This window comes from Nycticebus coucang, chromosome 7 (assembly GCF_027406575.1).
Source record: "Nycticebus coucang isolate mNycCou1 chromosome 7, mNycCou1.pri, whole genome shotgun sequence".
In the NCBI taxonomy this organism is placed as follows: Eukaryota; Metazoa; Chordata; class Mammalia; order Primates; family Lorisidae; genus Nycticebus; species Nycticebus coucang.
In genome coordinates, this window is record NC_069786.1 from 101047650 (window position 1) to 101058901 (window position 11252).

General features: G+C 39.6%; 1 protein-coding gene and 1 pseudogene across 1 annotated transcript; one reads left to right on the top strand and one right to left on the bottom strand.

Moving 5' to 3' along the window:
• Positions 1 to 6066: 6066 nt before the first annotated feature.
• LOC128589635 (60S ribosomal protein L30-like) lies at positions 6067 to 6414 on the top strand. The gene has a single exon (XM_053596345.1). It carries the CDS (start codon positions 6067 to 6069, stop codon positions 6412 to 6414), a length of 348 nt encoding a protein of 115 aa, XP_053452320.1.
• A 3460-nt stretch (positions 6415 to 9874) lies between these two features.
• On the bottom strand, positions 9875 to 10024 carry LOC128591115 (uncharacterized; annotated as a pseudogene).
• Positions 10025 to 11252: the final 1228 nt, after the last annotated feature.

The window sequence follows — 11252 nt, forward strand, 5'->3', positions numbered from 1 at the left end:
TGCTAGGATTATAATACCAACTTTTAAAATTGTGATAAAAAACCATACACAATATATTTACTCCCTTAACAATTTTTAAGTGTACATTACAGTATTGGTAACTGAACATTTTTGTACAACTTATCTCTAGACTTTATTTTTCGTGACTGAAACCTCTACTCATTGAACAATAACTGGACACAGATTCTAAAAGTCTTTTTTTTTTTTTCAATCTGTTCTCTACCCTACAAAATAAGTGATCGACCTAAAACATAAATTTGACCTGATTTTCTTTTTTTTCTTTTTTTTTATTGTTAAATCATAGCTGTGTACATTAGTGCAATCGCCTGTACCCATTCTAAGATGCACCACAGATGTGGCCCCACCCATTACCCTCCCTCCACCAAAACCTCCCCCCTCCCTTCCCCTTCCTTGGCCCTTTCCCCATAGTCTTGTGGTATAGTTGGGTTATAGTCTTCATCTGAAAGCTATAATTTAGCTTCATAGTAGGGCTGAGTACATTGGATACTTTTTCTTCCATTCCTGAGATACTTTGCTAAGAAGAATATGTTCCAGCTCCATCCATGTAAACATGAAAGAGGTAAAGTCTCCATCTTTCTTTAAGGCTGCATAGTATTCCATGGTATACATGTACCACAATTTGCTAGTCCATTTGTGGGTCGATGGGCACTTGGGCTTCTTCCAGGACTTAGCAATTATGAATTGGGCTGCAATAAACATTCTGGTACAGATGTCTTTGTTATATTGTGACTTTTGGTCTTCTGGGTATAAACCTAGTAAAGGAATTATAGGATGGAATGGCAGGTCTATTTTTAGGTCTCTCAGTATTCTCCAAACATCCTTCCAGAAGGAACGTATTAGTGGGCATTCCCACCAGCAGTGTAGAAGTGTGCCCTTTCCTCCACATCCACGCCAACATTTCTAGTTTTGGGATTTTGTTATGTGGGCTACTCTTACTGGAGTTAGGTGATATCTCAGATTAGTTTTGATTTGCATTTGTCTGATGATTAAGGATGATGAGCTTTTTTTCATGTGTTTGTAGATTGTGCATCGGTCTTCTTTAGAGAAGTTTCTCTTCAAGTCCCTTGCCCACCCTGAGATGGGGTCACGTGTTCTTTTCTTGTTAATACGTTTGAGTTCTCTGTGGATTCTGGTTATTAGATCTTTATCGGAGGTATAACCTGCAAATATTTTCTCCCATTCTGAGGGCTGTCTGCTTGGTTTACTTACTATGTCCTTGGCTGTGCAGAAGCTTTTTAGTTTGATCAGGTCCCAGTAGTGTATTATTGGTACTGCTTCAATTGCCTGGGGAGTCCTCCTCATAAAATATTCACCCAGGCCGATTCCTTCAAGAGTTTTCCCTGCACTTTCTTCAAGTAATTTTATAGTTTCATGTCTTAAGTTTAAATCTTTTATCCAGTGAGAGTCTATCTTAGTTAATGGTGAAAGGTGTGGGTCCAGTTTTAATCTTCTACAGGTTGCCAGCCAGTTTACCCAACACCATTTGTTAAATAGGGAATATTTTCCCCACTGAATGTTTTTAATTGGCTTGTCAAAGATCAAATAACGGTAAGTAGCTGGATCCATCTCTTGGTTCTCTATTCTGTTCCAGACATCTACTTCTCTGCTTTTGTGCCAGTACCATGCTGTTTTGATCACTATGGATTTATAGTACAGTCTCAGGTCTGGTAGTGTGATTCCTCCTGCTTTGTTTTTATTGCTCAGATTCTAAAAGTCTTTTAACAAAAAAAGTGTGTTTCTAAGGAGACTTAATTGAAGTCATACTTTCAGTATAAGCATGGCATAACATTTAACACTGTATAGTTCTTACTTTGTGCCAGGCACCGTTCTAAATGCTTTCTTGTATTATCTTAATCTAACAACAACAACAACAACTGCAAGAGTTCTGTGGGTGGGAAATAAAACTGTATTGAGAGGCAAACTCCCTTTTCTCTATCAAAACTAGAACTGATTATTACATATTTCAAGCTAACAAATCTGAGTAGTACATATTTCAAATTAATGAAGTTAATATAAAGAAGAATTTTTTGACTAATTAAAGGATTTATTATTAATATAAATGTTTATTAAATTAAACACAGCATGGTTCTTATATTTCTGATATTTTACTGCTTGTGATGGTGACTGTACCAATTTTTTTCATTGAGATGCTCTTAGCCTGTGCTGCCAAGGTCATTGCTTCTGCCCTAGACTCAGACACCCTATAAAAGGATTGGTGATCGAAGTGATTATAAGGTAAGATCAATCTGCATCCAGAAAGCATACCAAAGGTTTGCTAATTAATGGACCTTCAACTAGCACAGGAGTTTTATCCTTTGCCACGTTGACTCCAGCGCTATTCTTTAGAATGGCAAAGAAACACAGAAAAATAGCAGGTCTGCCCCTTGCTACAAAAAGTAAGTAGTCACCAATTTCTAGAGCACACACCAAATCATACAAAGGCTCTTACACCAGGTGCACCATGACCACCATTTGACTTGGTTGTGTTTTCCAAATCAGTTGTGTGGAGTGGGGAACCTTAAACTCTCTAGTTTAAATTTAGATAGAGCTCTCATATAAAATTCCCACACTTCTCTCTTGATTTTAACCCCCCAGAATAAAGCTCTCTTTAATCCTTTGCTTTCCTTCCTGCTTATCTGCTTTCATTTGTTCTTATGGTCTACTCCACTTTATAAGACCTGCTCAGGCTCTCCTCAAAGCTAATGCTTTAGTCTCCTCTTGGCTTTCTGCGTTCTCCTCATTTTGGCCCCAACAGCTGGGATCCTGAAGCACTCACTTATAGGCTCAGCCCTACGCTTATATTTGGGAACAGCTCTGTCAGTTCTGGGAGAATTTAAAGAGCCCCAGGCCAGTATCTGGATAACAGAGCCTTTGCTGATGCCAGTTTAACATTTGCTTTTGATTTATTTAGCAACTACCATTTTCTACCACTCATTTCCTACTCCAAGGAAAGGCACCAACCTTGGGCTGGGGATGCGGTGGTCAGAAGAGGTTTCCCAGAAGAGTTGGTTTCTATACAAAGATCTGAGGATAAGAAATAGTTACCTAAGCATGTAGAGAATAAGTGTGTGTGTGTGTGTGTGTGTATGTGTGTGTGACAGAGAGAGACAAAATCCAGAGGATAAGCACAAGCAGAGTGCAGGCATCCTCTGGGAAGTCTAGGTAGCTCTGTTTGACAGTATAAAATTAAGTTAAGATCATGATCAGAAGGCCAGACCACCTGCATTTGCTTCCAACTCTGCTGCTATGTGGTCTGGGGCAAGATATTTAATCTCTGTCTGCCTCAGTTTCCTCATCAGTAAAATAGGAATGATAATAGAAGCTGCCCTGTAGGATTGTAGTGAGGAATAATAAACCTATTCTGTATGAGCACTTAGAATGGTGCCTAACATATACTATAATAATAAGGGTTTATAACTATTTAGCTGTAATATCAAATGAAAGGTAGGGAGTGGTCAAAGAAAACATTGTGTGCCCTCTTAAGAAGTTTGTGGACTTTAAAACCATCCACTTAATTCCTATTGCCTCAGGCTAAACAGAAATTATGTCACCAGATTGCTGCTTTAAATAGATCACTCTGCTGCCTCAGTTTGGAGTAGTCTGGAGGAAAATCTGCTCTGTCCATAGCACCTCCTGGGAAGATGGTGGGCTTCCTGACCCATCCCTGGCCACTGAGGAAGGAGATGCTCTGGAAGGAGAGGCTGAGAAAACAATGAGTTCACACATGGCTTTTGAGGTGCCTGTGGAAGCAAGCGCAAATGTCTCCTAAGCAATTAAATATTTAGTTCTGAAGAAAAGAGTAGGAAGTGGTCAGCATTAAGAGACTACTTGAAGGCCTAGGAGTAGAGATGAGGCTAGGTAGATTGAGAAAGAGAGATCCATGAGCCTAGAGAAAGATCATCATTGAAGAAACAGGAAGAAAAAGAGGAGGTCTTAGAGGATATTGAGAAGGACTAACTGAAGAGACAGGGGAAAATCCAGAAGTGTCATTGTTGTATTAGCTAAAGGGGGTCTAATGCTGCTAAGAAAATACACAAATGGGGCGGCTCCTGTGGCTCAGTCGGTAAGGCGCCAGCCCCATATACCGAGGGTGGCGGGTTCAAACCCGGCCCCGGCTGAACTGCAACCAAAAAATAGCCGGGCATTGTGGCAGGCGCGCCTGTAGTCCCAGCTACTCGGGAGGCTGAGGCAAGAGAATCGCTTAAGCCCGGGAGTTGGAGGTTGCTGTGAGCTGTGTGATGCCACGGCACTCTACCGAGGGCCATAAAGTGAGACTCTGTCTCTACCAAAAAAAAAAAAGAAAATACACAAATGGAGAGTGGTCCATTTGTGATAGGGAGGGCTTCGGTAAGAAGACTTTTTGTGGAATGCTTGGCAGAAGCCAGGTTGCAACCAGCTGAGGGGTCAAGAGGAGGCAAGGACTGGAGAAGAAAGTCCAGGAGAGAAAATAATTCAGAAGGATGGATTCAAGAGGCTAGATCGCTAGTGAATCTGGGAGGGTAGTGAGTTCAAGAAACATAGGGGAGAAAGGAAGAGAAGGACTGTGTTAGGAAGAGAGCTCTGGGGAACTGAAAGGTGAGACTTTAAATGCTGGTGGCAAAGAGCCAGTAAACCAAGAAGATAAGAGAGAAAGGTGAGGCAAGGAGGAAGTGTGTGGTTAGGGGTGGGGCTCAACTTGGATTAGAAAAAGGACTCTTGCATTGGGGCAAGAGGGAAAGAAACAGGGATAGATAAGAATGCGAGAAGATAGGGTGGCCTGAAGCTGAGGGAATTCCCTTCCGATGGTTACCATTGCTTATGATACAGGAGGCTAAGTCTTTGGCATAGGGAGAGTATCAGAGATGGTATAGAAAGTTTGAAGGAAGAGGAAAATGTGAAGGAGTGAGTGGGTTCCTTGGAAGAATGTATGTAGGCTTGATGGACCCAAGACTTTGTACACCCACTAAAATGTTAACCAACTGTAAATGTAGTCTAAAATAAAATACTTTAAAGGCACAACCACTTTAAAATATAAAATATTATATAACTTTATAACCTATAAAAATCTGTTTAACATATACCATGATAATTAGTAACATTACCGATACTTACTCTTATGGCAAAAAATATAAATAAGAAGACCCCAAGAGGGCAGTGCCTGTGGCTCAGTGGGTAGGGCGCCAGCCCCATATACTAAGAGTGGTGGATTTGAACCAGGCCCTGGCCAAACTGCAACAAAAAAAAAACCAGGCATTGTGGCGGGCACCCGTAGTCCCAGCTACTCGGGAGGCTGAGGCAAGAGAATCGCCTAAGCCCAGGAGTTGGAGGTTGCTGTGAGCTGTGATGCCACAGGACTCTACTGAGGGTGATAAAGTGAGACTCTGTCTCTTAAAAAAAAAAAAAAAGACGACCCTAAAAGAACAGAACATCTCGGGGCGGCGCCTGTGGCTCAGTGAGTAGGGCGCCGGCCCCATATGCCGAGGGTGGCGGGTTCAAACCCAGCCCCGGCCAAACTGCAACAACAACAAAAAAATAGCCGGGCGTTGTGGCGGGCGCCTGTGGTCCCAGCTGCTTGGGAGGCTGAGGCAGGAGAATCGCGTAAGCCCAGGAGCTGGAGGTTGCTGTGAGCTGTGTGACGCCATGGCACTCTACCGAGGGCTGTGCAGTGAGACTCTGTCTCTACAAAAAAAAAAAAAAAAAAAAAAAGAACAGAACATCTCTTGAGGAGATATCCTCACTGTTCTCCAAAATTACTAACTTTTCTGTAAATAAAAATAAAGTTGTTGATCTCTCATCCGCTTCTCCATTAAATGACTTACATGACAGACAGACTCCGTAGACTAACACCACCAGGAACTTCACACTACAGGAACCCTGTAGTGGAGGTGGAATGGGGGTGAAGGAGGAGCTCCAAATTTTGGTTCTAGTGGCAGGACTGCCCTCTTGTTAATATAATATTAATATATGTACATATATGTTAATATATATAATATAGCTTCCTTTTTTGCTCCCTGGCCATCTTGGCGACTGGTTGGTTGGGGGCTGTCCCGCACCTAAGGCAGGAAGATGGTGGCTGCAAAGAAGATGAAAAAGTCGCTGGAGTTGATCAACTCAAGGCTCCAGCTTGTTATGAAAAGTGGAAAGGATGGGTTGGGGTACAAGCAGACTTTGAAGATGATCAGACAAGGCAAAGTGAAATTGGTCATCCTTGCCAACAACTGCCCAGCTTTTTGGAAATTTGAAGTAGAGTCCTATGCCATGTTAGCTGAAACTGGTGTTCATCACTACAGTGGCAATAATATGGAATTGGTCACAGCATGTGGAAAATACTACAGAGTGTGCACACTGCCCATCATTGATCTAGGTGACTCTGATATCATGAGAAGTATACCAGAACAGACTGGTGAAAAGTAAATCATGTACGTTTTTTCTTTAATAGAACTTGCTAGAGCTTGTTTAAAAATATATGTGTGTATCTTGGCACTTGACTTTCTCTAGGGTTGGAGATCTATCTTACTCATGAAGATTCTTCTTCTTTTTTTCCTGAGACAGAGTGCTGTGCCATCAAAACTCACAGCAACCTCGAACTCTTGGGCTTAAGTGATTCTCTTGCCTCTCAGCCTTCCAGGTAGCTGGGACCACAGGCGCCCACCACAATGTCTGGCTATTTTGTTGTTGTTGTTGCACTTGTTATTGTTGTTTTAGCTGGCCCAGGCCGGTTTCGAACCCGCCAACCTTGGTGTATGTGGCTGGCGCCCTACCCACTGAACTACAGGTGCCACCCTCACTAAGGTTCTTTTTTTTATTAAATCATAAAGAGGTAGATCATGTATACATTAATACATTTATGGGGTATAATGCGCTGATTTCATATACAATTTGGGGTGCTCACATTGTACTGGTTAATATGTGACCTCAGTAAGGTTCTTGAGACTGAACTCGTGGCCTGCAGCCCCAGCCCTTTAGCAGAGATTGGTACTGGGGAGATCTCTCCGGCCATCTACCTTTATTTCTGCTTTCGGCCTCTCCCTACTTTCCTCTAATGCTTGGTTTCTTCTTTTCTGACACTGAATATTTCTGATATTGACCCCTTCCTTGTCTGGCCTCTGCTCTATGCTGGCACCTGGAACAGTTTCAGGGCTCCTGACCCACAGGAGCATGTCTGATGAGTTACCATGTGCTAGATTCTCTCTGGCCCTTCTTGAGTCTGGTCTATCTCCCTCCTAGTGACCTCCAGTTGCATTGTTCTACTCTTGCCTCTTAACCTTTCCAAAATATTGCTTCTATCTCTTTCCTTTTTTGTGGTATCATCCTGCTGGTATTATCTTTTGCCATTTTATTTTAAAGGATTCTTTTTGTAAGTATGTTGCAAAGAACAATGGGGTGTGGAAAGATGTTAAAATAATTCTGTAAAAAAGAAAGAAGAGTGGTTTCTGAAGGCAAATGTTTGGAAACTACTTGTTAAATAAACAATATTCTCTGCCATTGGATCTCTCAGAATCTCTAGCAACCTAATATACATAATAAATTCTCTGAAAGAGTCCTTAATAAACATTTCCCAGATTCAATGGTAGAACCCATGCTTATGGTCTACCTAATATCTTTTGGGACTTTTTGAGTTGTATAGCTTGGAAAAGACTATTATAGGGGAACATAAAAAGGCACTATTTAATCATAATTCATTCATTAATTCAATTATTTTTCTTTTTTTAAAACTTTATTCAAATTAATATGAGGGTACAATATTTAGGTTACATTGTTCTCACTTCCAGGGTAAAGATCCATTTGTAGAAGAGCCCCTCACCCAGGGTAATTCAATTATTTTTCATTCATCCAGTCAAGATTTACAGAAATCCTGCAGTCACAGGCTCTGATAAATCAGCTTTTGAGTAACTCACAGACCCAAGCATGGTCAAGTCCTCTGAACTCATACCAGCTAACTTTCCTGAGTGATTGCTGATCTTAAATGTGTCTTACCACTGACCAACCTCATACAAAAGTGGATATTTCCAACGATTCAAAACAACGTGTAGTGGAGGGAGCACTGGGTTTAGAGTCAGAAAGTCTGCTTTGAGTAGCGCTTTCACTTAGTTTTCTTATTTGTAAGAATGGGGATGATAATTGCCTATTTGGTAGAGTTATGGTTAGGATTAAATGAAGTAAGATGTATGAAAGTTACTTGCCAAGGGCTACACAAATATAATTTATTTTTCAGAAGGGATAATTTACCGAGTGGAAGACCACCATGATGGCAGACTTAGGTGGGTGCTCAAAGCATTACAGTCAGAAGTTCAAGTTTATCTTTTTTAAAAAAAATTTTAGATAACAATTCTTAGGCAGGAAAAACTATGATCTGAATTAAAGTAACTAAACAATCTCACATTTTTCAAATTAGGAAAGTTGTCTTAGCTTGTTTTCTGTTGCTATAACAAAATATCTGATACTGGTAATTTATAAAGAAAAGAGGTTCATTTAACTCACAGTTCCGGAGGCTGGAAAGTCCAAGATGGGGACCACATCCACTGTGGGGCTCGTGCTGCTTCAAAGCATGAAGGAAAAGTGGAAGAGGAAGTGGATGTTTACAAATATAGCAAAGCAGGAGGGGCATCCTTTCTCTATAGCAACCTGCTCTTGTGAGAACTAATCAATTTCAGTGAGAATAGACATTAATCCATCTTACCAGCATAATCACCTCTTAAAGGCACCACCTCTCAACATGGCCACATTGGGGACCAAGCCTCGACATGTGTTTTGCATGTTCAAACCATATTCAAACCATAGCAGAAGCTATAATGTTCTATTACATTTCTGCTCTCCTTCGAAATTAGCTTTATAAATATATTTGCAATCCCAAATTTGAGGTGGTTGTGCTGTTTTCCTCCATCTAGGATATGCATTTAATTGTGTAGGAGTATATTAAATACACTAAAATTCTTCAACACTTATTTTGAGACAAGCCTCTTTGTAAAAATCAGATCTTTTTGTATGTATTGGACACTAAAATGTTTAGTAGGACTAATTTAATTGCTCTATGCAAATTTTAATTTGAAAATCAAGTGTGTTAGGAAGAAAAAGAGGAAGACTTACTTAGAGGAAGGTAACACTCTGAATTAACAATTCCGTTTTTCCATAGGAAGGGAATTGACATATTGCTCTGGGAAGGCAGTATTCTTACCAAGATGATATTCCTTGTTTCTTAGATACCACGACAGTGCTCTATTTGAATTATTAGTCAATAGATTTCAACACAATGAAAGCTGTAGAAACAGTATAAAAAGATCTGGAAAGGCTCTCAGCTATTCTGCCTTCTGAGATATGGCTTATTATTAGGAAAAATATCTTGTTCCCATTTCTTAAGTTACAAATTAAACCTTCTGGGTTTTCATTTAAGTCCAGGGACTTTATTAACATGGCAAGACATAAAAGAATTGCCCAAGGTAAAAGTCATATTGCCACTGATTCATTGCAATTAACTAATTTGATGAACTCTTTTTTTCCCCTCCCCATGGAAGAGAGAGAAGCCTGAGAGCTGGAGAGGGCCTTAGAGATCATCTTCTTACAGACAAAGAATCTTGGCTAATTTTTGCTAATTCAAAAGACGGGGATTGCATATTTATAATACCTTACTCCAAGGCATGATTCCTTATTGTACAGACGAAAACAGATGTTCTTTAGACATGCTTTTGTCTAACACTTGGAGTCAACCACTTCTTGTGTACATGATTCTAATTATAGTAGAGAAAAATGTCAATATTTTATTGTTTTTCTCCATGTGTAAAATAAAAGAACCTCAATCCTTTATTTGAAAAAATAGGTTTTCTGTGCTCTATTTGAAAATGCTAACATCCAATGCCTTTTTCTTTCTTTCTTTCTTTTTTTTTTACTGTAGTAAATGAAGCAAGTTCCTGTTCCAACTCCCTGATCCAAAAATCCATTTAATATGTTGCCCTTGGATAGAGAACATATCAAATATTCAACTGATAAGAACAGATAATTATACCTGGCCAAGAGGCCAAGAAGCAATCAATGCCTGCTTCCTTTCTATTTTAAAATTTAATTTTAATTTTTTTATTTTACTTTTTAATTTTTATTTAAATTTTTTTTTTTTTGAGACAGAGTTCAAACTGTCGCCCGGTAGAATGCTGTGGCGTCATAACTCACAGCAACCCCTAACTCGGGCTCAAGCAATCCTCTTGCTTCAGTTTTTCTATTTTTAGTAGAGACGGGGTCTTGCTTTGGCTGAGACTGGTCTCGAACTCATGAGCTCAAGCAATCCACTCACATATTTTATTTTTTTAATTGACAAATTATCATGGAACATATATGGTATACTTAATGGTTTTCAATACATATAATGTATACAGATCAGATCAGGGTAATTAGCATATTCATAATCTCAAACATGTATCATTTCTTTGTGTTGGGAATATTCAACAACTTCTTTTTGGCTATGTGAGACTATAAGGAGGGTGCCAAAAAAAGCATATACATTTTAATTTAAAATTATAACATTCAATATATACCAATAACATAGATACAATAAAAATATAATTATCATTAACTATCTGATACACTAGAACTTATTTCTCTATTAAGCTGTAATTTTACATTCTTTTGCAATTGTTTTATGAGACATTTTTTTCTAAACATCTTAATTTAAAATGATTATCATTCAGAATAAAAATACTTCTTTTATTTCCAGGTAATAAAACTGACTCAAAAAAAAAGCACTGGCACTAGTTGGAAAACCCCACTCGTTCCAAATTCATACATAACTTGTACAACCTTGAAGTTTGGAGTTGCTTATGGAAACTCATGCCACCAACCCTCTGACTCAATTAAATTCAAGTTTGTTAACATCGCTGCTAGCTGTATAACCTCAGTGTATGCAGGCAAAGAAATAAAAGGAAGCACTGGTAACAGACAGCTCTGTTACCCTATAATTCCTATCATTTGACATTTATTCCTTTGAAGTCAAATATTTTATTTTAGGAGTGGCAGATTTGAATGCAGGAGCTTCTGAATGAATGCAACATTGGACCATTGTCTGCTATTAGCACCTCAAGAAAAAGCAATTTGGCTTGGCGCTCATAGCACAGTGGTTACGGCGCCAGCCATATGCACCAAGGGTGGTGGGTTTGAACCCAGCCGGGCCAGCTAAACAATGATCACTGCAACAAAAAAATAGCCAGGTGTTGTGGTGGGCACCTGTAGTCCCAGCTACTTGGGAGGCTGAGGCAAGAGACTCGCTG